At 37.4% G+C, this 26669-nt stretch overlaps 1 protein-coding gene across 1 annotated transcript in view; it reads right to left on the bottom strand.

Moving 5' to 3' along the window:
• Positions 1-7006: 7006 nt before the first annotated feature.
• SLC1A3 (solute carrier family 1 member 3) overlaps positions 7007-26669 on the bottom strand; it is a 62250-nt gene continuing 42587 nt past the window's right edge. The window contains 7 exon segments of the mRNA XM_005151991.4: positions 7007-9614; positions 10813-10947; positions 12391-12585; positions 13824-13960; positions 13962-14058; positions 15492-15787; positions 24865-24907. Coding sequence (XP_005152048.1) covers positions 9410-9614; positions 10813-10947; positions 12391-12585; positions 13824-13960; positions 13962-14058; positions 15492-15787; positions 24865-24907 — 1108 coding nt within the window. The 3' untranslated portion in view covers positions 7007-9409.

The following is a 26669-nucleotide window of genomic DNA, read 5'->3' as shown; positions in this document are numbered from 1 at the left end:
GTAGTGTTGAAAGTAGGTATTGTAGGGACAACGCATCTTCTGGACAAAAGCACTCTACTGAGGCTTTAAACCTCACTGATTTGGTGCAGCTTTTAGATGCAAAATTTTTGGTGTGTGATAGATACCAGTGTTCTAGTGTCTAACAAATTCTCCACTGCTATTTGTCTCAACCAGTTTCATGACATGAGGACAGATGGCCATTGCCCAGTCTCCAAGAGGGACTTCAAGAAGCCCACTTGTATAACAGGCCACGTACATAAACACAAAAAATGCCAGTCCAGGTTCCAGAAAACAAAAAGGCAGGAGGGAAAAATGAATGAAAAAGCAGAGAGATGAAAAAGGATCAAAGTTAAATGAGCAGAGCTGCTATTCTTTACAGTTTGCTATAAATGTGTGCTTCATTCTGTGGTGTCAGGTGAAGGAGTGTTTAATCTTGGCAAAAGTAGCTAATGGGGTCAATGCATTATTACCCTCATGTTGGGTTACAACTGTTTACAGTCCTGACCTATTAAGGGGAGGAAATCACAAGCCTTGTATTCCCTCATGCTTGACACGCTAGCTAGAATAGAGACATCATGTTATATCTGGAGCCCCCGGGATTTTACTTCTAATGATATTGTGTTTATCATGAATTCTCCCAAAACCAACGCATTCAGGGCATTCAAAATCATCATAAATCTGATTTGCCATAGAGTACAAACTTTCTGCATACTATTTTTCAGAGCTGCTTTTCAATACAATAACAGCTTACAATAGCAACTTCATAGTATGCCATTTCTAAATATTCTTATGCTGGATTTTCTAAATTACATGCCCTTAGTAAAATACTCTCCTAGGTTTGCTAACCAAAGATTAAAATCTGCAAAACGTTTACATAAGACCATCTTAATAATAAATTGCAATAGCAAATTCATTATAATTTAATTTATTCAAACAAAAATAACTTGTATTAAAGAAATTTTAAACTGAGTTCTTTAGAGGTTGAAACAGACAGGAATTTCATTAGCACATGATGAATTACTGTATCAAGCTGCTGTCATTCTTTGTTCCTGCTCTCTCCAATCAAAGGAAAGGGATGAATCTAGGAAAAAAGTCTGGTTTTTGGAAGTTTTTTTACACATTCATAGTAATTCCCCAAGTTCTTTAAGAGAATATTTTACAAAGTGCAGAAACATCAGAAAAACAAAACCAATATTTCAGGAAGGTGCATATAGATGAAGTGAAGTCTCTGCGCTTCAGACTTCAAGCTTTGTCTGCATGAGTGAATTGGCTGTGAAGCAGCAGAGCGCAGATGTACAACTTTGTGCTGACACCAGGCTGCTCCAAAGGGAAGCTAGATTTGCTGAAAATGGTTAAGGACTATTAAAATGGGAGATGAGAAGATATGCCATTTTATTTTGTTCACTATTTCACCTTTTTTGCATTCCACAAAGTGCAAAATGGTGCATAATGGGAGCTGAAGAAAGCAGGTCTTGCTGCTCCAGGCCTAGAAGAGAGGTCTGTGTGTAGGGAAGTCATGCCAGTTTTGTAAAAGGTTTAACAAGGGAACTTTGTAACATGCTGCAAAGGAGGATAGTATATCATAGAGATGAGCAGAAAACAACTCTTCCTGAAAGATATTACTTTGCATCTCCAGGGTGACCACTTTATTCAAGATGCAGAACTTCAAGGCATGAGCCGGTGAAGTGGAAAATCACAGAAGGAATTACTGGTGCCATAGGACACCCACCAGCTGACAACAGAAAAGGCCATGTTATATTCCCAGATGCCTACAGGTGTGGGACAGGTGGAAAAAAATAAACACATCAGAAATGTCCTGCAAGGTCAGACCAGTGTTCTCTTAAATCCAGTATTTTCTCACTGCCCTGCGGTGGAGGCACTATTAAGTAACAACATGTGAGCTGGCTGCTTCTTTGGGTAACTCCCTTAACTTCCAAAGTTATTATATTAAGGATGCTGGAGGATTTGTTCCTCTTTATTCTTGTTGGTACCCACTTTTAGGCATGCTCATGGATGTACATAAATCCTTTTTGAATCTGTTGATGCTGTTGCCTCCACTGTGATACTGTCTGCCTGCATGTCCTGTGACAGCACAGTTCCTAAGTTCACTACCCACTTTGTAAAGCTGTACTCTCTTTCAACTAGTTTAAACTCCCTGTTTTAAAATACTCTCCCAGTAGTTCATCAGTTTTCCCCTGTGTTTAGTGGTATTGGATATGGGGAATAGTAATTCCTCATTTATCTTATCCATTGCCGTCTTGATTTTGCTATTCATCATAAAACCTCTGCAATTAGGAAGTCCCAACCTTATTGTATCACCTCATAAGGCAGCTGTTTTATTTCATGTCTATTTCTCTGTACTTCTCTAAATTCCTGTATATCCTCCTTGAAATACAGGGGCCTGGACTGTCTGCAGGACTCAGGTGTGCCTGCACAAAGGCCTTTGGCCAGCACCAAAATTATGCCTTCTGTTCTTTTTGTTCTGATTATCTTTCCTGATGACACCCAGCATCCTGCTGCCTTTTCGGGCCAATGCATTGAGCCAATTATTTCAGGAAACTGTCAGTGACAACTCTAGGGTCCTTTTCAGTGCTCATGTCTTGCCTGTACTCCCATGGGCTCCATAACTTGTTGGCAGATTAGAGAGATGAGCCAGGGAACAGGCCAGGGTCAGACTCAGTCTTAGAAGAAAGAACATCTAAAATGTTTTGTATGTTCTTCTCTTTGTTACATATACCAGATGCTTTCTGGCTGCAGCTGACAGTCTTGATCTTTGTTGTTCAAGGATTGTTAATCAAGGGTTCCTGGGGAAAAACTACAAGCCAATGTACTGCCTATATGCATCAATAGTGGCAAGGTTTGGAAGGTATAGATTCCAAGGGTGCAAATCTAGCATTTTCATAACACCTTGTGGAACATCAGATTATTAAGAGAAAGTCTCTTCAAAGAGAAACAATTAAGACTGGAAAAGACATTAACAACTCTGTGAAACTCCACTGTGCTAGCAACTAGGGTTAACAAATTAGCCAATGTACCAGTATTCCCACAGTTTCTAACAGTGTTTCAGGAACTGTAGCCCATATTTTCCCCAAGACACCTTCATTTTGCCTGAGAGCTGCTCAGATAAAGTGCAGAAAATAAACGCACACACACACACAAATCAATATGAGAATGAAGGTGTTCACAGCTGAACCTGCTTAAGGCTATGCTGAAAAAAGGACAAGAGGAACAAGTATATACTTTATGTGAATAAATTGGATTATAGTTATACCAATAGTGACTAGCTAATAATAATAATAATAATAGCGATATTCTGCACCTGAAGCAAATGTTAAGTTTTGTGCTCAACTGTTCATTGGAGGATTTAACTTGGTTTTTTAATTGTAGAGGAAACTTTACTTGTATAAAACAAGTGCCACACGATGGCAGCATAATCCAATGAGACAAAAGTTTTGGCTGGAATTGCTGGGAAAGTGCAGTTTCCAGGAGGCTGTTTGTTACACAGCCACAGTACATCTGAAAATGAAGCGTTGGCAGCATTTGAATAGCTCTTTTGCACTGTGGAGGCTAAGTGTCACAGTGGGTTAGTACCGTAGTCTTTTTCTTCTGGAGACTCAGCCTTACATCCTGGCTTAGCCCATAAATGAAAACAAGTTGGGTGGTCTCATCCCAGTCCCCATTTGTGCATATCACAAAACCAACAGGCAATTTGGCATGATCAGGAATTGCTGCCTGAGAGAGGAGCAGGATTCAAATTGGAGAGGAACTGCAGGTCATGAGCAAGGTGAACTGGCAGTTCTGTGAAGGGAGGTTTGTGTCTCATCTGCTCAGAGTGGATGAGATTCATCACCTGTCATCAGCACTAATTCTCTTCTGAATAAATTTGTGCTGTAGTTTATTCTCTGTGTGTCAAATCCAAGTCAGGTCTTTATTTTATCCTTCCCTATTGCTATTCATGCGAATTTTGCAAGTGAAAGGAGACAGCAAGAACTATAAGATTTGGCCTGATTTTATGTGCAGTTAAGATGATAAACAACTTCATTTAAGTTTTGCTTTGAAGAGACGGTAGCATAAATCCTTAAATACACTTCAAGTATCTATAACACAGCACATAATAGTACAAAACTACTGCGCAGTAAGGGCAAACCCTCAGGGTCTTCATGGTGCATGAGCCAAGACACAAGCATGTGTGTCAACCCCATTGTACCAGCTCTCTAGAACCTTGATCTCTCTGGAAATCTCTTGCTAGTGTTTCCATCCAGGGGAACACTATTGTCCCTATTTTGTTGGTCATGACCAAAACACAGGAAGGCTGAATCATGCCTAGATTTATGAAGGAGATCAAGAATACCACTGGGACCTTCATCTGGGTTTATGAAGACCTGCTGCAGTGGAGTTCTTGGAGGAGAAGCTGTTAAAATGAAGAGTAAAGCCAAGAGAGAAAGTGTGATAGATGAAGAGAGGAATATGGTACTGAAAAAAGTGGGAAACTGGTCAACACATGGAAAAGAAAAAACATGATGCAGGAAATTAACAAGCTTAAAAGCAAGTGTAATAGTAATAAGAGTGGAAAGATACCAGATAAGAGTTGATGTTTACTGTTTTAAACAAATATCAGGAGTTCTAAAAATTGTTTGAAAAGCCAATCATATAATGAAGAAAAAAATATCTAAGCAACCAGAAAAAGCAGAAAAATGTGCAAAGTCTGGAGAAAGGAAGTTGTAAAGAACAAAAAAACATTAATATAAAAAATATACTGCTGAAAAATATGGTTTTGAGGCAAGTACTTGTGAAGCTGTTCCAATTTCTGTAAGTACAATTGGCTTTAAAATGAGATGTTATAGAAAAGCTAAAATATTTCGTGTTGACATTTTCCTAGCAAAGTTGTTCAGTGTTTTATTTCCAGTTCACTTTACAGCTGAATTTGTTCAAATTCAAGATAGAGGAAAAGTGTTCCAGAAGTGAGATCCGATGTTTCAAGACGTGGAGAATAAAACATTTCATTATACCTGAGACTCTTTTTTTCTTTTCTTTTTTTTTTTTTTTTTCCCCAAGCAATAATAAAGAAAAATTGTGTGATGCCATGGAAGAATTATTCTTCCTAGTTTTTCAGTTTTCTTACTGAAGTGAAAAATCAATTATTTGTGCAGCCCTAGTTGTGTAATGAGGCATGTCAAAGAAAGCTTTGAATAGAGATGCAAGTGCTCTTGTACTAAAATTTTGGAATTTTAGATACATCTGAGCATCTCACAGACATCTGAGGAACCAGGTGAGGGAAGAAGGGAAGAAAGGAAGAAAGGTTCACTGTGCAGGATTATATCAGCTGGCTACATGTCCCTTTATTATCAGAAGGAATCTTGCCTCACTGGCAAGGGTTTTCAGTTTGGCCTGGAAGTGTACAAATCTTCATCTTGCAAAGTCTTTCTCTGTCTTACTCCATACTTCCAGGGTAAGCTGATCACTTTAGAAAGATGGCACAGAAACCCAGAGAGGAAGTGCTCTATTAGTTCATCTCAGACTTTTTCTTCTATTGTGGGAAATGTCTGAACTCACCAGAAGCAAGTTGATCATACACTACTGATCACACTGGAAGCAAGATACATTTTTCTGTACAATTTCCATTATAACTTTATGAAACCAAGCTTGTGTTACAGTGTAAGTAAAAAACCCTTAAATTTCTTAGTTGTTCCTGTGTTGGAACACATATATCACTTGTGAAAATGCAGTCCTTCAGAAGTGAAGACAGAAATAGTTTCCTGTGCCAATAGTTGATTTTCCACATGCATGATCACTTTGCTTTACACTGGCCACACACTGTTACAGAGACATAAATTCTTGCCTGAGAATGGCATGGCTGTTTTGTACCCTAGCTTCCAAATGGAAACTGCTGAAAAAGATAATTTATTATTCCATAAAGATTATGGAATACCAGTAATCTTTATTCTGCATGGGGGCAGAGAAGAATAGCATGTCTAAGTGATATATTAACCTTCTTTCTTTAGCTCTTTCAATCATGATAGTAGTTCTAGAAAAACAAAGATACTTACCTGGATTGAGTGAATGAATGTGTAGATAACTAGAAAACAACTGGGAACAGCTATGCTTATGGACATTAGAAAACCATGTCTTCTCTATTGGTTTTCTCTTCTTCCACAAAACTGGTTGTATTGTATATTGTTTTCACTTAAAATACCACATATGAATTCACAGAGGTCATCGTCCAGTGGTTTGTTGGTTTATGTTCAGGAAGGTAGGACTTGCCCTGCTGCATTCATCAGCTTTGCAGATGCAAATGGTTCAGCTCATGCCTTCTATACTTTCTCAGTCCCCTGGGAAGACATCACTTCCATTAGATGACAACTGCTATGTGAAATTGTTGCTGAATAAACCCTGACACCATCACAAACCACTTCTGTGAGAAAAACAGTGGATTGTCTAGGTTTCAAGGCCAGGTTGGATGAAGCTTTGGGTGACATGGTTTAGTGTGAGGTGTCCCTGCCCATGGCAGGGGGGTTGGAACTAGATGATCTTAAGGTCCTTTCCAACCCTAACTATTCTATGATTCTATGACAGTGTAATATAACTATGTAATATAATGTTATGATGCTGTAATACCCCCGTCAGAGGGGGTTTTGGACCAATCTGATTGTACATCTGAAATGAAACTGCAGCTTTGCTGTAGCCAAACAAATGAAAATGTCAATACCTTTTTTTTTTTCTTAGTATTTTGCAGATATCAATATGAATTTATACACTTGAACTTGAATGTAAGTAGATGAACATTGGTTCTTTTAATTTTTAATGTTCCCTCCTCCTCCCCGTTTGCTTATTCTTGATCATGAAAGTGTAAGCAAGTATTTGAAATGATGAAGCCTTGCTATGTCAAATCCTTTCTGTAAAAATATCCCAGAATTCCTGAAATCTCATATTATGAGTCTGTCATCTCTCAGTTTGTGCAAAGCTTCTATTACAGAACCTTTAACAGAAATTCTAAATCACAAGAAAACAGTAATGTAAAACTATTTTTATTGAAAATACATCTACAAAGTAATATTTCTCAATCCACGCTGGGTGCACATCAATGCAGAACCAGTGAGGGATGGGGAAGGGAATCTTTCTATAATACCTGATTTCCATAACAAAGTTAGTATAAAAAAAGATCACATTCTTTGTGACACAATTCTTTTTTCTCAGCTGATGTCATAGAAAGACAGCCATTTACATTGTCTTTGCAATGTATTTCCAAACAAAATCTTCACAAAAAATTAAATTGTTATGCCATAAATTCTACTGTTAATGTTTATACACACATTCTGAATACAGTATCTATATAAAAATATCTCTAGTTACATATCAGAAAATGCCTCTCTATATCCTAGATTTGCATTCTGTTAGCAAAAAAAAAAATCCCCCATTTTTGTTCTCTTTCAGTCAGAGATTCATTTAGAGCTTTGTTGGTTTGACTGCTCAATACTTTGTATTAAACCCTGCTCACTTCATTCACTGTAGAGTTCCTGCTCGTATTGTCTGGGTTACTCAATTGGAGAAGATGGGCAGGATTTTTCAGTCCTTAAAAAAAACCCCAGTCTTGCCTGGGAAAAGATTTGCTTTTCAACCAGCATGCTGACATTTTCACAATAGTTATTGTACACCGTGTTTATATTCATTTAGTGACAGAACTAACATATTGAATGTTGGGTTTTTTTTGTGGCAACTGGGACATTGCAAGGAAATCCGTCATTTCTGCCATCAGAAGTTTTGGGTAGGGAGCAATAGACAATCATTTTAATTAAAAAATCACTCAACACTATTGTGCCTGTTGATTAATATTTTTTCATCCCCCCAGTTGTAACTTTATTATAAAACTTTCCAGTTTAACCTCTATAATAGTACAAGGCAAAAAGGAAGAAATACATGATTTTTATTTCTAGAATATAGCTTCATCAAAGAATAATCTTGAAATGAACAAAAAAAGCCACAAGATTACAAGTGCATTGTTTCACTTTTTTCATTCTTTCCGTATCTATTCCCTGAAAGAAACCTACAATATTGTGCTTTAAAATCCTCTCTAATCAAAAGTTCAACATTTATTATAGTATTTACTATTTCATAATTTATATATTTTTTCTGTTAAAAAAGCACCTATTAATTTTACCTTCTAATGGTATTATTTTTTCTTTTTGAGATGCTAGTGATAAACAATGATTTCAAAATTTCACATTGAAACAGGGAGCTTTTTTCTCCCGATGGAAAAAAGTAAATCCATCTAATAGCTCTATAACTTACCAGTGGGGTGACCAAACATTTGGAGGTTTTTCAATCAGAAATCCTCCTGTTGGTCACAGGGATCCAGATTTAGAATCTAATCCCTTTAGAATCTGAGCATCTCACCTGTCTGCCCCTTCTCCAGAAGGCTGCACTGCTTTTTATTCTTGTAAGTGATTTTAAAGTAGATAATGGATTTTTTTTTTTTCTTTTTTTCTTTTTTTTTTTTTTTTTTTTTTCCCCAACAGGAGATGTTCTGTCTCTCTGTTTGGAGAAAACAGGCATTTTCTGTCCCAGAATCAATACAGCCCATGGCCTTTCTCCTGCAAACACACACACAGATTGTTCACCTGGGTTGTGATATTGAAATTAAGGGGGCAAATCAAGGTTGGAAGTACATATATACATATGTAAATGCTTGCAAGTCAGTAGGAGCTGACACGGGTATTTTTTTTGCCAAGATCAGCTGAGGCTAATGCAAAAATCTCTGTCTAAATGAAATAACTTTATCAGAAATATTTCAATTCAGCTGATAAAAGTGCTGGTGTTGGGTATTTTTTAAAATTTATATATTTTTTTATCCTTTCAATTATTGTCCTTCTTTTTATTGTCCTGCTAGTATTTGAACAACTAAAAAAAAAAAAAACAAACAACAACCCAACAGATAAAAAGGGAAAAATACTGTTAATTTACTTAGCTGGATGCAGTAACCAAGTTAAAAGTATTGATTGTGTATTTATAAATGTTAGGAATTTTACAACTGGTATTTAAAAAAATAAAACCATTTTCAGGCTCTGTTAAGTGTTTTTATCTTCCAGTTAATTAAAAAAAAAAAGGTGCAGAGGACTGAGCAACATATTCACTGATTTTTTTTTATTTAAATGACAATCTCTCTTTTTTTTTTATCCCCAGTTAGCACATGTCTAGCAGGATCAGTGTTGTTGCCTGTTAACTCTTTTTAAGTGGGAAGCCAACATACACCATGATCACTGCTAATTTGGAACATATTTTCATTAATTCTTTCTGGTGCGAGCATAAAGGGAGAAATCAAGGAATAAGTGAACTTGATGAATTCAAGATAAAAATGGCTGGAAAAAGTATGTGTTTTCCACATTTGTAGTGTTGAACTCACTCTTTCTCTACCTTACATCTTGGTTTCACTATCTAGTGGTTTCTCACTCTCATTTTCTTGTGAGATAAGTTGGTATGGTTTCTTCATTTCATTCTCCTCTATCACAGAATTACCCATTTCAGCATCCCTGTTCTTCAGCTCATGTCGTGATAAGTGTTCAACAATTCCTGCTCCAATGGAATCTCCCAAGACATTGGTAGTGGTACGGAGGCGATCCCTAAGGAGAAGCACAAAGTTACCTTTGATTTCACCATTTGTTCACTGAAGCATGAAGACTAGCTCTTAAAATAAATATAGCTACTGCTTCAGCTATTTTATGTATATTTATTTGACCTTTAATGCCATGATTCATTCTATGGAGATTAACAAATATAATAGCATTTGGAGTCATAAAATGTGTTAATACTCTTGGCAACTTCATAGCAAGAAATAGCTGTGTGATGAGGTGACAAGAGGAACATATGGAAGATGCTTCTTGGAGGCATATCTGTACTCTGGTGTTTGGGTTTATATCCTCTGAACACTTGAGCGAATAAGTATCTTTTTAGGGTCTTTTTTCTGCTGACCATAAACTACAGTCAATAATTTAGGGTGGAACTATGCTGAAATTATTAAAATAAAACTACAACAATTTAGCCCTCTTAAAGGGCCCTGTCCAGAAGATGTAGAAAGCAGCTTGACAAGGAGTAGCCAGTACTGTGTCTACCTGCATAAGGCTGTGGGCATGGGGTTAGCTAATCATTTGAAGACATTAAGTTCTGAAAACAACATGGGCAACTTCTTGCAGGAATCACTTGAGAAGACCGAAGCCTTTAAAAATGCTAACTTGCTAATGCAGGGTGAAAGAGAGGTTGGAGGAAACCTTCTGCTTTGATTTAGTCCCTGGACTTAAGGTGTTTCCCCATATACATACAAGTGTCAGTCTTCTGCAGAGGAATGGAAAAACTTGGGTAGCTGGATAAGAGAGTTACACAACTGTTTTTCATTACCATAGGGTAGACATATGAACCTTCCCTAGATTAGTCAGCAGGGATGCAATGAAGTGGGTTGGATCTGAATCAACTCTGAGCCTGATTGATGGAAGGGTTTTCATCACCATCCTACAGAAAACAGAAGACTGAAGCAATTTTTTGCTAACTTAATTACAGTGTGTCTGGAACACCTTTCTCAGTACCTTAAAGATCCAGGTTTCTAAGTAACCCTTTTCATTAAGTAACACCCTCCACCATCTGCTCTAAGAAAATCCCTTAATTGCAAGAAATTGTGATTTTTAATTTTTTTTTTAGGCACTTCTTTCCAACTGCCTTCCACAGTAAAATGAAGTACACTATTGACTGCAGTATTGCCAGGATGTCCCTGGCAATTGCACTTCTAAATATGGTCCAAGACCTTAGTGACTCCATAAAAATACTTACAAGAACCAGTCCACTGCAATGATAAGAGTGATATCATCTGTAGGCAAACCTACTGATGTAAGTACAATGACCATGGTGACCAGTCCAGCTTGGGGAATGCCTGCAGCCCCAATACTGGCAGCTGTAGCTGTGATGCTGTGCAAAGAGACGGCAAGAGCAATTAATCAACTTCCATAATAAAGTCCCCTTATCATCTGGCAAACATTAAAACCAGATATGAAACAAGATGGCATTTACTCACTAGTAAATAAGAAGATGAGTCCAGTCCCTTAGCTGAACACTGCATAGCTGTAGGGGAGTGTGGATCTTAACCCAAAAATGTTTACACTAAACCTTTATCCAGAACCCTTGAAACATGTGTTTTTTTAGGTGTTAAATCCCCTGCTGGATGCTAAGGGCCAGACAAAAACATTATACCTACCTGCCCCAAACCACTGAGTAAACTCACACCACAAGCTTAAGCATGTTAAAAAACAATCTGAGGAGGTAATTTTGTTCTGGCAGATCTAATGCAAGAACTTTTATTCTCTGTCCATCTCACTGTACATATACTTCACACCAGGTGAAGTATATGTCCTCCAGCAGTTGGCGTTCTGCCATCAGAAAACAGAAGCCTGCCAGAAACCCTGAATCATGCAGTCTAGTAACTTGACATAAATATGATTGTTCACACCTAGTTTAGGAAGAATTTGTTTTGTCAGGTTATTTGGCAGGAGCAGCTCTAGTACTAATGAATGTGGACGATTGCCTCGGAGCATGAAGGCAGAGTTTTGCCTTCTGTTGATGAATATTTAATTATGCTAGTGGTTTTTATGGAGACAAGTACTTCTTAAAAATCTTCTACCTTCCCAGTTTTCCATATATGAACTTTAAGTGTTCCCAAGTGATAAATATGTGTCTCCCTGTCCTACAGTGTCCCTCTTTTGCCTTGCCAACATTTGGAAGAAATTCACATTTGGAAGAAATGGACATTTCTTTCTTCTGCACATGTACCCATCACCCTTTTCTCTCTAACTATTTGAGTAATATAAGGAAATAAATGCAGATCACTTATCATGGGTGCTACTTAGTGGGTTGTTTACTGTTCTATTTCAAACATAAAGGCTTGTGTGCTTGAAAATGTACCTATCTTCTCCACCTGTATCAGCTGATGTAATTAATGGTGTTACTGCTCCTTACACAGCTTGTTCTACTTGTATCCTGTACTTTCAGGACTAGGAAAACAGTACTTCTTCTAGCATTAGTACTCTGCTGCTTTATGCTATTGCTTTGTACAGGCATTATAAACTACATGATACTGATTGTAAGTCTATAGCTCCCAACAGCTGCATGAGTTCTTAAGAAACAAAACGTAAAAGTAATTGAAAACTGTTCTAGTTGCCTCTACTAAGTGTCAAGTTACAATTTTCTGAAGGTATACTAATGGAAAGTATGTGCAGAAGATGTAAATCATTACAGCTCTTCAGCTACTGTAGCAGTTCTTGGTTTTAGCTCTAGATGCTTTTGTTTAATCCCACATACAACAGCAAGGTGTCATTACAGAACACTTTTATAAGATATAGGTAATGGTTTCTGTACCTGATTGTGATAATCTGCCCAAAGTTCAGATCAAAGTTGTTAACCTGTGCAATGAAAATTGCAGCCAAAGCCTCATATAAAGCAGTTCCATCCATATTAATTGTAGCACCAACTGGGAGTACAAATCTTGTAACTCGTTTGTCCACTCCGTTTATTTCTTCTAGACACTTGAATGTAACAGGTAGTGTGGCAGAACTAAAACAAAAAGAAAGAAGTTAATATACACGATGAATTCTACAAAAAGGGAATGAAGAGTGCCACACACTGTGATGACAAGAGAGATTGTTCTGTATGCCTTAGTTTTTATGTGATCTGGCAGAATATTTTTCTAAAAAAAGCAAAGACCTTTAAATGTTTCTAATGATGGAGATTCTCCTGATGCTCTTGGATTTTTTTCCACTGGTTAATTACTATCACTCTCTGTGCAACACCTAGTCTGAATGTGTCAAATTTCAGTAATTCGTCATGAGATTCTGCTGCTGGGCAGAAGAATCCTACTTCTCATTTTTTGAGTCATGGAGTTATTACTGAATCATCCCTAAGCATTGTTTTCCTTAAGTTATACAAATTGAGCTATTGAGGCCTTCAGTAAACAGCCATGTTTTCTCTTATTTATTTGCTAGTTCCCCTGGAAAGGGCATTTGATGGACAGTTGCATTACTTCATCACTTGTGGGTTAACACCAGTAGGCAGCAAAGCACCACATAGCCACTTACTTACATGCCTTTATACCCTGAGTGAAAGGGGCAAAGAGGAAAGCAACACTAAAAATAAGCAGATGCGGGGGTTGAGATTTGTGGGATTAAAATAAAACATTTAATAAGTGAATGATAAATGGAAGAAAAGAGAAAAAAGCAAAATAGAACAAGTGATGCAAAGGCAATCACAGCCTCCCACAGACAAGACCAATGCCCAGTCAGTTCCCTAGTAAAACGTGGCTAGCCTACCTAAAATCACCTCTTTTGCCTTTTGATTGCTGAGCATACTGTATATGGCATGGAATCTTCCTGGTTGTGTGTCCTCTCAATCTATTGCACATCTCTCTATCTACTCACTGAAGGGTTGAATGAGAAATAAAGAAGGTCTCAATGCTGTGTAAATACTGTTCAGCAATAGCTGGAAAATCAGTATGTGATCAATGTTGTTTTGGTCACATGCCATTACAAACTACCTGAAAATCTTAAAACATCAAGACTAAAGCACAAGGATTCCAACCACACAGTCAGCATCACCAAACAGACTAATTTAATCTCTGTTTAGTGATTTTTATAGAAAATCAAATTCAAGTCAGTATAATGAAAACAATTATCTCTATTGGAGAGCAGCAGAAATAAAGTGCCCAAGTGAAACCTTGAATAACCAATTACAATGAACAATTGTTTTTTAAATCAGCAATATAAAAAAACATATGGCCTTAAAATACTGTATTATACCTGGAAGACGTTCCCAAAGCTGTGACTAATGCCTGGATTAAGCCTCCAATAAATACCCAAGGGTTCTTACGAGTGATCAGGAAGTAGAGAAGAGGTAGGACAATGACAGCATGAATTAGTAAACCGATGATAACTGTTTACGGTATACATGGCAAGCTGACCACCGATCACACCCATATCTTCCATCTCAACAATTTTTCCAGCAATCAAGAAGAGGATTCCAAGTGGAGCATACCTTCAAACAAGAAACAAAATCAGTATTGTACTAAAAGTAGAAATTCACACCCCCATAAAGACTTTTTGTCTTATATCCAAGAATGATCATAGGATTTCTCAGTTAGGATGTCTGTAATCATTCAGAAGCATTTCAAGAGTTTAATTTCTCACAGTTCAACCTGGATTAAACCACACTGGTGAATGTTTCTGATAGGCTCCACTGGATTCAGGATCTGATAAGGATTTCAAGATGCACAGCATGCCAATCAGATATGTAGGGAGACTGGGGCCCTTTGGAATTCAAATGTGATTTAAAAGCTAGTTTAGCTGATTCTGTTATAATTCTGTCTGTATGAATGAAGGCTCAATAGACATACTTGTAGATTAGGCCATGCACCTTGTTCTGTCCCCTCACCAGTGCAGTTTCCCATGTTGTTGGGAAACATCTGATAATTTCAAGCTGCTTCTGGCCATACGCCATTTTATACAGTGGGGCACTTGATAAATACATAAGCATGAAACCCTCTGTATGACAGATTTTAGTTGCATTGCGGGACAGCAACCAATGTGGTATGATCTATTTTTTCTTATGGGTAAACACAAGTATAGATGAAGAAAGAGATAGTGCTGAGCATAAACCCTAATGTAATTCTGCTGCAGCTGGACATTTGGTACAGCTTTATATCTATAAATGTCCATTTGTCTGTTCATACTAAGTTACCACAGAACAAAATTCGCCCAGCATATCTCTATTGCATTTTTAAGCCATCAAATCCATGTAAAAAATTCTCAGAAATAACACTGCTCTCTAATTAACCTTCTGTCCACAAATAATGATTCTTTGTCACTGAAAAGATTTCACAGCTAATAAGGGAAAAGGTATTGAGTTTATTTACCTATTGAACACAATAAAGGAAGTAGGAAAATTATGTGTGTGTTTAAGCAGTGCAGCTACAATGCAAGGACACGCATATACACTACCCAACTGCAGGAACCAGTTATGTTGGAAACTAATGATAACTAGGTCTTGCTGTGTAGAAATAAGATTATGGGAGAGATTTGTCGGTTTCTTTTGATAAAGTCAGATTAAGATATTAGGAAACTTCGATAGCATACTGTCGTGACTGCTATCCTTATGAAGACATAGAATGTCTCAGTATAAGTTTAGCCAGTTCTGCCACAGACCCTGATTTTTCTTATGTCTAAAGATAAACGCAATGAAAGAGTAGATTGTTGACATTGTACTGAACAAAATATCAATGCTTTGTTGTGTGTCAACAAAATTGCAGACATATAGAATTACAGTTCTTGTTTTCATGTATGAAAAAAGCTTGAGGTAGTTAAGATCTTATTGTCTGATTTCCTGCCAAATAGACTGTTGCTATCCAGTACCTGACTGTGATGAAAAAGTGTTAATAACTTAAAATGGTATTTTATCAAAGAGTCACTTACCACATGATTAGAGCTACCAATCTCATTATTGCCTCATTAAGGCTATCAAAGAAGTCTTTTAGTGCTTGACCTTGTTCTCTCATGCTTCCAATCACCAGGCCAAAGCTTATTGAGAAAACCACCAAGCCAAGGGCATTCACTCCATTTACAGAACCTGGAACAGGAACTATTTCCTCTTTCAGCTGGGTGAGGGTTTCCATTGCTTCTGACACATTGGTTATTATGGAAGCCACTGTGGAAGTGTCATTGGATGGAATACCTACTTTAAACATTCTCTTTTCATAGCTAGTTTTGAACTGTTAAAACAGAAAGAATAGAAAGATAGGAATTCTGTGAATCATAGCAAACAGAGGAAAAAATCACACATTAAAATATTACTTACTACTGTAAAACAATTTGAGCTATTTGTGTAATATTTATTAGTAAAATGTACTGCAAAGAAAATCTGACTTTCCTGAAAGCAAAAAAAAAATTCATGTTAACTTCAAGAGCTAAATCTTCACAGTTTCCATAACTCATTTTCTCATGAGTATGTCAAAATTGAAGATGCAGATCTGTTGTGCTCATGAGTTTTGTGACAAAAGTATTGCTTCTTAGCTTGCATTTTTATAAATTGGTATTTTTCCCAACAACGTATTTACATCTGTTAAATAAAGGAGTCTTTTTTGGCTAGTGAGACTATTTTATATGCTCTGGAGTTTACTTATTTTTTCCTCTTTTTTGAATTGTAAAAAAATAGATTGAAAGTAACTCAAATATAATATACCTCTACTTTCCTTTGCTATGGCAAAGCCATTAGTTTTCTATGATTTGCAGTAACAAATCATCACATTTCTTAACTAAGAATGGGTTCTACCTTAAATGGTTCTATTATGGAGTGGGTAAATCAACTTCAAAATCTCAATATGCTCTTAAACATCTACTCTGAAAAAACGGTCCTTCACCACCTAATGCTTTTCTAAGGGGAAATCTTCATTTTCTATCTCGGCTCAAAAAGCCCTGCAGTCTGTCCTGATTGAATTCTATTGAACCCAAGGAATACTAAGTATCATTAATAAAATGTTTCAAATGTATCTCAGGATACTAGATGCCCTATTAAAGCAATGGGATGCTGGTGTCAAGGTAATTCAGCAACTTTGGATTTTTATTCCATTGTGCCTGCCAACAAAAGACAAATATTAAATCCAGGAGCTGTGGTATTATTACTAACATCTAGAGATTGTTGCACACTGCAGTAGTATTTGAGTGACATGGAGTAATTACGACCAAGATGGGAAACCTGAATATCAGCATCTATCAACCCTGATGTAATTTTCTGTTATTGTGCACACCTGAATAGTTTTATGCACTCTTTCCACATATTTGGCACATCCAAAAGCTTTAAGTCTTTCAAACTTTCAACTAAAACAGGTGATCTTGGCCCTCTACTCTGCTCTTGTGAGACCCCGCTTGGAGTATTGTGTGCAGTTCTGGTGTCCTTAACATAGAAAGGACATGGAACTATTGGAACAAGCCCAGAGGAGACCCACGAGGATGATCAGGGACTGGAGCACCTCCCATATGAAGACAGGCTGAGAAAGTTGGGGCTGTTCAGGCTGGAGAAGAGAAGGCTGCATGGAGACCTCATAGCAGCCTTCCAGTATCTGAAGGGGGCCTACAGGGATGCTGGTGAGGGACTATCATTAGGGACTGTAGTGATAGGACAAGGGGTAATGGGTTGAAACTTAAACAGCAGAGGTTTAGATTGGCTATAAGGAAGAAATTCTTTACTGTGAGGGTTGTGAGGTACTGGAATGGGTTGCTCAGGGAGGATGTGAATGCTCCATCCCTGGCAGTGTTTAAGGCCAGGTTGGATGAAGCCTTGGGTGCTATGGTTTATTGTGAGGTGTCCCTGCCAATGGCAGAGGGGTTGGAACTAGATGATCTTAAGGTCCTTTCCAACCCTGACTATTCTATGATTCTATAAGGTGTAGAAGAATAAATATCTATGGAGGTTGGATTTTCTTGAGTTTTAAATTAAATTTGCTAAAACGCCTCAAGACTTGGGCTGTGGTTAGAGATGACTGCTGAGCTGCTCAGTCAGAAAGGCCCAGTTCCACTCCCTTACCCACTCATATCCAATCTGTGATGATTTCTCCTCTGTGTCACCTTTGTCAGTGCCTCTTTCTCTGAGGCAACAGAGTTATTAGGGTGAAAATAGAAATTTTCTAGAAGTTCTTAATAAAGGGTTTTCAATTCAGCCCTGACAGCAATGTTAAAATACTGCCTAACACTGTACATTCAACACTTCCAATTCTTCTAATTTCCCTTACTGCTTTTCACTAGAAAAAAAAAGTCAGGTAAAAAATTCCTTAAGGTGAATATCTGATGGTTGGAATTATGCTGGACTTGGGGGCATACAGGTTAGCCTGACATAAAAAAGCAAGCTGTCTAATGAGGACTGGAATTAAAGCCTAATTTACTACAGAATTTCCTATTTATTTCCTAATTTCCCTAGCACATCATAACTGACACTGTCCTGATTTTTTTCCATTACCCTCAGGTCCTTCTTTCATTCCTGCCTATTTGGACTAGGTCAAAAGAAACACATGATAGACTGTTAGTGTTAGAAGTGAGCTGCCTGGCTGGTTAGCTGCTGCCTGTTGGAACAGGCCATGAGCTAAGTCCGAGGTGTCCTTCTTTCAGTTGGCAGCAAAGCCTTGATTTATCTGAGAATTGCCCCCCTCATATCAAATTAGGCTGAAATTAGCCTTTGGCTCAGAAGTTATGACAGGGTACTAGAGAACAATTTGGACAGCTACAGGGGAGAAAGCACAATCACTGAAGTTCCTTACCTTTAAAAACCCCAAATAGAAATCATTTTAGGTTGTAAAAAGCATACATCTTCTTTTCAGTGCTGATTCTGGAATTCTGGCCCAGCATGAAGATGCCTTTAATTCTTTATTTGTTAGGTCTCCTTATAATATAGATTTTAGAACCTCATTTAGCAAAGCCCATTTCAGCTAGCAGATGGATACACACATATGCAGATCTTATCTGTTGACTCACCCCGCTGGTCAGACTTAAGTATTCAGACACTTTGGAATGGAGAGCCACCCTGCAGAATGACCTGGATAGTCTGGAAGAGTGAGGTAACAAGAATCTTACAAAGTTCAGCAAGCACACGTGCAAGGTCTTATACCTGGCTATAAACACATTCCAAGAGTGAAGCATAGGCTGGGATCTACCCAGCTAGGGAGTAGCTCTGTGGGGGTCCTTGTGAACAGTAAGCACATTAAGAGTGAACAGTGTGATGCTGCTGCAGCAAAGAAAGACAAAAGGATGCTGGGTTACATCAACAAAGGTGTCATCAACAGAGATAAAGAAGTCATCCCACTCTACTCACCACCTGTGAAGCCATACATGGATTACTGTATTCAGTTTTAGTCCCAAATGCACAAAACAGACGAGGACAGGCTAGAAAGGGTCCAAAGAAAGGCCACAAAGATAACCAAAGGACTGGGCAGCCTGTGGTGTTAGGAAAGGCTGAGAGAGCTGGGCTTGTTCAGCACTGGGAAAAGAAAGCTCAGGGAGACCTTACCACCATGTTCCAGTATTTAAAGGATGCCTAAAAAGAAGATGGAGACTCCCTTTTTTCAAGGAGTCACATGGAAAAGCAGAGGGTTAAGGGGTACAAGTTAATCCCGGGGAGATTCTAATTGGACACAAGTGAAAAATTTTTCATGATGAGAACAATCAGCCATTGGAATAACCTCCCTGGGAATGTGGTGGACTCTGCAGCATGAGGCACTTTCAAGATTTAGCTGACAGGGTGCAGGGACATCTAGTCTAGACTATGCTTTTGCCAGGGAAGGTTGGACTAGATGATACTTGCTGTCCCTTCCAGCCTGGTGCTCTATTATTCCTAAATGAGGTTAAAGATAACTCTCTGTATGTGTCTGTCTTCTTATGCCCAAAGTAGTCAATCAAATGTCATGACAAGTTCCTGGTGAAGCAAAAGAATTTAAGTAAAGCCAAATATGGAAAACGCAAAGGAGATATCTACTAAAGAAAAAGTGTAGGTTAAGCTTTATTCCTGTTAGTGTTTTTTCAGATGACACTAAAGACTACATACAAGATTGCTTGATCACCACAAAAGGAATGACAAAAGCCAACATTTTATAGGAAGTGACAATGAAAGACCACCTTTAAGATAATAAAAATTACAAAGGTTTTGAAATAGACATGGTAATAGGAGAGTTGACTATTGCTGCTCTGCAGAGAAACTGGCAATAAGAGATTATGAGTTTTTATGAGATTCCTACTTTCAGTCAGATCTCTGTCTTGGTGGGTATCAGAATTCTCAGCTGTTTGTGTAGCTCTTTAAAATGAATTGTAATCAAGTTAGCCCATTATGAAATAGAAAACATAATTACTTTATTGCATAATAAAATGAATTAGCTGTTTACACTTTCTTATTATTTTGTTTTCATTAGTGGTATGAGAAACCCACAGTCATTTGACTTCAATGTATCTCATGACTTTTTAAGAAGCCACATTATAACACGGCAGTAGCACATTCCAGTGGTTAACTTGCAGACAAGGTAATTGCATGAGTAACTCCTCTGAAAACTCATAATTTACTAACAGTACTATGAGATGGTGTAATTCTCACAGTGTGCTAAGTCTATATCATGGTGCAGTTTTTAATGAATGACGATTTTAAAAGCAACAAGTTTACAAAAAATTCAAGCCTAAAAATGAAAATAAAATAAGTCATCGATATCCATCTCCCTAAGTTGTTTTTTTTTTTTTTCTTTCCATAAGGACATGTGTTAAACTGCCTGCACAGGAGCTGATGACATGGGTGAAAATATGTCCTAACTAGCCAAAATTATCATGAGAAACAGACAGCATATATTAATTAGTATTCATTTTTAGGTATGTGATTAACACTTCTAATCCCCTGTATGAGTTCAGGAAAGAATACTTAATTAAAAATAGCTCAGAAGAAATGCAGTTATCAGATGGAACTTTACAGTTCTTTAAGCTTCAGCTGACATCAAATTCCACTTACAACAGAATGACCCTCCCCGAATTGTTAGACTGATCTTGTTTCTCTTGATGTCCCAAGTTTACTTGTGTTTCTTTTGTATTTTGATATATCTCCAGAGCACAGCACAAAGAACAAGCAGTTAAAAAGCACTATCTGCTTAACAAGCAGGCTGGTTATGACTGCTTAGCCCCAGGCTAGATACCGTTTTTGAAATTAGCAAAGAAAGAGAAATCAAGAGATAATGGCCAAAGCTGAAAGATAAATCCTAAACTTTATTTAGATATCCCTAAACTGGGGATGGATATAGTGGTATAGATAAAATTTTTAGCAAAATAATCCAGTTTTAGGTAAGTGTGGAATATTTATCTGCATTTGGTCTTTTCAGATTGTCCTGCTACTGCTAAAAGATTTTTATCAGTATGATCAGTGCATGGCAAAGGTAGCAACATTATGTCATATAGAAATAATAGCATCAGAGAGTATGTTTTTTGGATTAATGATCTGCTGTTTCCAATGACCCCTATCTGCCACTGATTTAATTGGATGAAGTCCTGATGGAGACAGGGTGCCAACAGGACTCTGGTCTTTCACAGGGACAGAGAGAGTACTCTGGATATTTTACAAAGAACAGAATGAAGCTAAAGCCCAGCATTTTCCAGATTATTCTCTTAACTTGATCTGGTAGACAAGGATGGCTCTTTGTACTTTCCTGGGACATTGAGCTGAATATACCAGCTAAACCTGAAATGGTTCTGCCAGTTCTTAGCTGAAAGGTTTGAATGACAGGCTTTTTTGTAGGCTTCTCTTTCTCGCCTACTGGGACTCCTCCTGGCTTCTGGGATCCACAATGGGGAGTCCTTTTAGGAGGATATAGGCCATTTTGTTGCACCGCACTTCCTGTTGCTGGGGAAGAAACTGGAAAGAAGAAGAGGAGAAGAAGCAAGAGGGGCAGTTTACCTCACAGACTCATTGGGAAAGAAAAACAGAAAAGTGAATCCAAAGGACCAGAAGACTCAATGATGAACAGTAGAAAACTTAGAAAGATCCTTCCGAAATAAGCCCTAAGGTCTCAGTCTTCCTTCATGACTCTTCTTCTCCCAGCAGCAATCCTACAAAAGCTTGCTCAACTCCACCTAGAAGCCCTCCCTAGGTTGATTACCCTCTTCACACAACTCTATTTAGTTTTGCAGGAGAGCAATTCCACACACAGAAAATCAACTTTTCTTCTCTAAAATTAGCTATGTAAAGGCAAGTACAATTTTCCATGTCTTGGTGTTACTCTGGTTCTCTGTGTTAATGGAGGTGCTTTGGGAAGTGCTTGCTATTGATGGGGAAAGTAACAGAGTCAAACCTTGCTGTGAGGACTAACACAGTAACTAGAGGACTTGTCTGCTGGCCACAGTTAGAAAGAAAAACCTTCCAGTGTGTTCCAAAGCAGATCTCTGTCAGGAAAGAAACCTGCCTAAGGATGCTGTAAGACAGAATGTGAGCACCTAATATATCAAAAGCTGTGTTTTGAATGCCAGTGATAGTTTCCACTTGTGCAAAACTCTGGATCAGTATTACACCTTTGAGTGTGTATGACTATGAGTAGTCTGTGTTGTGTTTGGGCCAGCAAACACAAATATTGTTACAGAACCAAATTATTGCCAGATGGATCATCCTTCTTCATCAATCTTCTGAGAAATGTATGAAAAACCTCATGTAAACTTTGGAAAAGAAAGTTGAGTCAGATGTACAAAGTCACCCGGATACTTATCAATCTTACACATACTTGTTTCTCCTGCAAAACACTTATAATTTAATAAATCTGCTACAACAGAATAATTATATCTAAAAACCTAGGGTTTGGTATCTGATTGAAAATGCAATAGTATCAGTATGACAGATTTAAAATCCTGCTTCAATAAGCAGATCTGCTGATGAAATTCAGAAAAAAATGTTCATTAAATCTTTCCAGGTTTGTGAACCATTTTTTGGAAATCCCTTTAAGCTGTAAAACACATTGGAAATGCAATATACTTAACATAAGCAGAACTTATAGAACATCTTTAATTAAGAACATAGATTTAAGATAGCTAGACACTGAGTCAAGTCTCATGTTGCTAAAGGATACTTTATCAAAAGAATTTTTCAAGCTGTATCTTGAAACTGATGAGGTAGTTTGTCCCCATGACTCCTAATTGAAGATTTTTCCAGGACCTCACATTGTAGGTAATGCAGGTTAAAAAACTTACTAATTCCTACTTTAAATTCAGTCATAGTAATTTCCAGTTCTTCTTGTGTAAACTTTTTAATCTTACACAGCTCTGTTTCCAGGTTTTTTTTGTACCTGAATATTTTTTAAATCAACCTTCTTTTGCTTTATACACTGCATTCTTAATCCTAGCAACTTCTCTCTCCATTATGCTTATTTTGCATGAATCTCCCTATGAATGTAATGACATGAATATACTTAGTATTCCAGAGAGTCACATTCCTCTGGTTTATTTTCTCTCTTGGAGTTATGTCAGTAATATATGCTACAGCTCAATTAGAAGTGTTAATTTTGTTTTCTTTCTGGTGATGGCTTCCCATCTCAAAGAAGAAATTACTTTTAATTTCTAAATATTTATTTCTATGTGCTGAAGGAGATAAATAAAAATGCCAGTGTTTGCAAGAGCCAATTCACTTTGTTGTTCTGATTTTGTAGTATTACAGTATGCAAAGGACGTTATCAACTTCTTTGGCATTTGTTAGATATTTTGATACAAAGTCCTTGGATTTTCTTGTCATCTGTAAATTTCATAATGTGCATCCTATGGCAATGTAATTAAAAAAATTACCAATTGAGGTGCACCCAGTCCTTCAGCTACTTCCATTGCTACCTCCACAGATTTTACAGTTCTTACAATAATCTTACCCTCTGCTCAACTACTTCCCTCATATTAAAAAAGGAAAGAAGAAAATGAGCAGTCCTGCAGAAGAAAGATGGAAGGATATTCTGGTACAATCTATATTTCAGAAACTTGTGTTATTCTTTATCTCTTTTCATGTATTTTTAACGTCCATTTATTACTCATCTTTACTCTTTTCTTCTACTTACATTCTTTGGCATGCCCAATATCAGGCTAATGGGTTATTAACTACTTAAATCAATTTCCAAATCTTTTTGAAATTAGGATTTGAAGGGCAATATTATTGCTTTTACCACTAATAAATAATAACTTCCCAGACTGAGAGATCTATTGAAAATACATGCTGTTAAATCTGTAACTTTATGCCCTAATTATTTCATTATTTTGAGATAAAGATTACATTATTTGCTGACCTTATTACATAAAATGTTTTGAATTTTGTTTCTAGTTTAGATGCAGACTTTTGTATTTTTGTACTGCTCTTCTGGATCACCATCCTGAGTTCATCCTCACCCTTACTGAAAACAGAGGCATAGCATTTGTTGATTTTGGACCTGGGTCTAGTTTATCTTGAACAAATCTTTAATCTAGAAAGTTACTGCTTTTTATTGGTTTGTTTTTTTTTGATATAACTGAAGAAAATGTTCCTATTTCTTTGCAATTCTTCTGCAAGATGTAACTCAGCTGGACTTTGGGAAGTTTCTACTTTATCCCCTTGCTTCTTGACCTCCACATTTCAGGCTTTTTTATTGCTACAGTAATAACTGGTAAATAATATGAGTTCAAGATTTTCTGTGGGGTCACTCAGATCATGGAAACACACATATGTTTTGCTGAATCTATAATGTCCTCCTTTTAAAAAAGGAATGCAACTAGTCACTATTATTTACTCTGTAAAACAGTTTATGTTAAGACCAAGCTAATAATAAAGGCACATGGTGTCCTGGTTTGAGCCAGGAACAACATAAGAGCATTCCTATGCTCTTCTATCGTAGGTGACAGGAAGTGCTCTAGTTCGATTTTATTATTGATGCTCACAGAATTGTTTCCTCTGATTGGAACCCATGCACATTTCTCACCTGATGAACAACTTCCAGTCTTTGTATAAAAGGTGCATATCTCCCAATTTAATGTAACACTGGTTTTGAAAAGTAAACTCTACGTTGACTTTAATGAAGCTTGCTGTAGACTTATTAACTTGACATTTTGAAAAAATCTTACTTTGTATTTGTTTGCTAAGTGTGTTTTCTTCACTTCTCATAGAAAAAGAGCACAGATTTAGCTGGTCTAATTTGGGTTGTTTTTTTTTTGACAGCTGTCAGCATACATAAGATTTATTTCTGCTGTAAGTACAAGTATGTGATACTACTAAAGAAAATGCTGTTATATTTCAATTTCTTACTTTGTTATGTTTTAGTTCAAAATAGCAATGCATTTTTACCTGTTTAAAGCAAGCTTCCACCAGATTTGGAGGGAACATATTTCTGTGAAAAAGAAATAAAGTAACATTAGAAGCAATAAAATTCTAGTAATATTTTAAGTAGGGAAACAGCTAATGAAAGAACTGACCAGCTAATTTTCAAAGGAGTCCTAAGACCAATATGTAGTTATGCATACAGTGAGTAGAGCTTTGCATATAGCATTGGCCTGGTTGGTTTTATCAGGAAGAAATGTAGTAGGGTTGGATAGATCCTGGCAATGGCAATCTCTGAATTAAATATTGTATATCAGGCCTGGTTATGGAGCAAAATATTAGCTAAATTACCAAATGAACAAAACTCTGTGGTCAGTGCTGACTTTAAGTTTTGTATTAATGCTTTCTGAATCCAGATTAAAAGTAATATTTGATGCATTCTTACTTCTCACTTTTTGCAGTCTAGCAGCCTAGCACCTCATGACATTCATCACTTGATTTAGGGTCTTTCACGATTAAGAAATAAGTATTTCTGAAGTATAAGTATTCTTTAATAATAACACATACACATGTGTATGTGTGTTTGTACTTGTTACATATGGGGGTGTCCTGGGTTCAGCAGTAGCAGTCATTTTTTCTCCTTCTTAGTAGCTGGTGCAGCACTGTGTTTTTAGCTTTCGGTCTGGGAACAATGCTGATAGCGCCAATGTTTTTAGCTACTGCTCAAATGTTTAGACTGACCAAGGACTTTGTGAGTCTCATGCTCTGCCAGGGAGGAGGGGAGGCCGGGAGGAAGCAGGGACAGGACACCTGACCCACACTGGCCAAGGAGGTATTCCATACCACAGCACGTCATGCCCAGGATGTAACTGGGAGGGACCCAGAAGGGCACTCTCTTTTCAGTCAGGCTCATTTTGGCGGGTGGTATCATATTCTCTTCCCTTGTTATTTCTCTTATCATTATTATTATTGGTGGTAACAATAGTGATTTGTGTTATATCTTAGTTACTGGACTGTTCTTATCTCAACCCTTGGGAGTTACATTCTTTTGATTCTCCTCCCCATCCCTCTGGGAGCAGGGGTAGGGGGGGTAAGGGAAGAAAGAGGTGTGTGGGGGGTAGAAACTGTGTGGCTGACTTGCCAACAGGGCTTAAACCACGACAGGGGATTTGTTTCTTTGCTTTCCAGAATGGTGACATTTCTGAAGGAATTAGAAGCAGCCCATCTAAATAAATCTTGAGGAATCTGAGTGCAAACCTCTTCATGGGTCTTTCTGAAGTCCCCTTTCCTGGCAGCATGACTCTTGGAGGCCTTTCTCCATGTCTCTGGCTTCTCCAAATGGGTTAGTGGAACACAAAATTTTGGTGGCTTTACCTGTGGAAAAGCTCCTGAGTTCAAAACCTCAGCTTCCCTACTCCCTGGAATACATCTATGACATATTAGCTCTATAAAAGAGGTATTGCAGAGTCTCTGAGCAAGGAGAAAACAATAATTTTTATCAGTGCCCTTCTATTTTAAGCATTTACTTGCCTGCTCCTGGAATTTATTTCCCATCCGTACAATTTTACAAGTTGAGTAGATGCACCCAGACTCGCGGCTATGATTCAAAATTAAGACAAATAGCTAAATCAGGGATTCAAGTGAAGTGAGAAAACGGTCAGAAGTTGGAAATAAGAAAAAGCAAAGGAATCTGGTAAATAGGATAGTACTATGGAAGCAGGTGAAAAGACTCATGCAGATAGCAGAATAGAAATCTTTCTTTTGTGTGTGAAAGTATTTTTGAATATTAAAAGCAGTTTCTTCTCTTGCAATGGCTTGATTCAAAAATATAT

This window comes from Melopsittacus undulatus, chromosome Z, assembly GCF_012275295.1.
Source record: "Melopsittacus undulatus isolate bMelUnd1 chromosome Z, bMelUnd1.mat.Z, whole genome shotgun sequence".
Lineage (NCBI taxonomy): Eukaryota > Metazoa > Chordata > Aves > Psittaciformes > Psittaculidae > Melopsittacus > Melopsittacus undulatus.
Note: the sequence above shows the minus strand (reverse complement) of the source record. Positions and strands in the feature narration are given on the sequence as shown.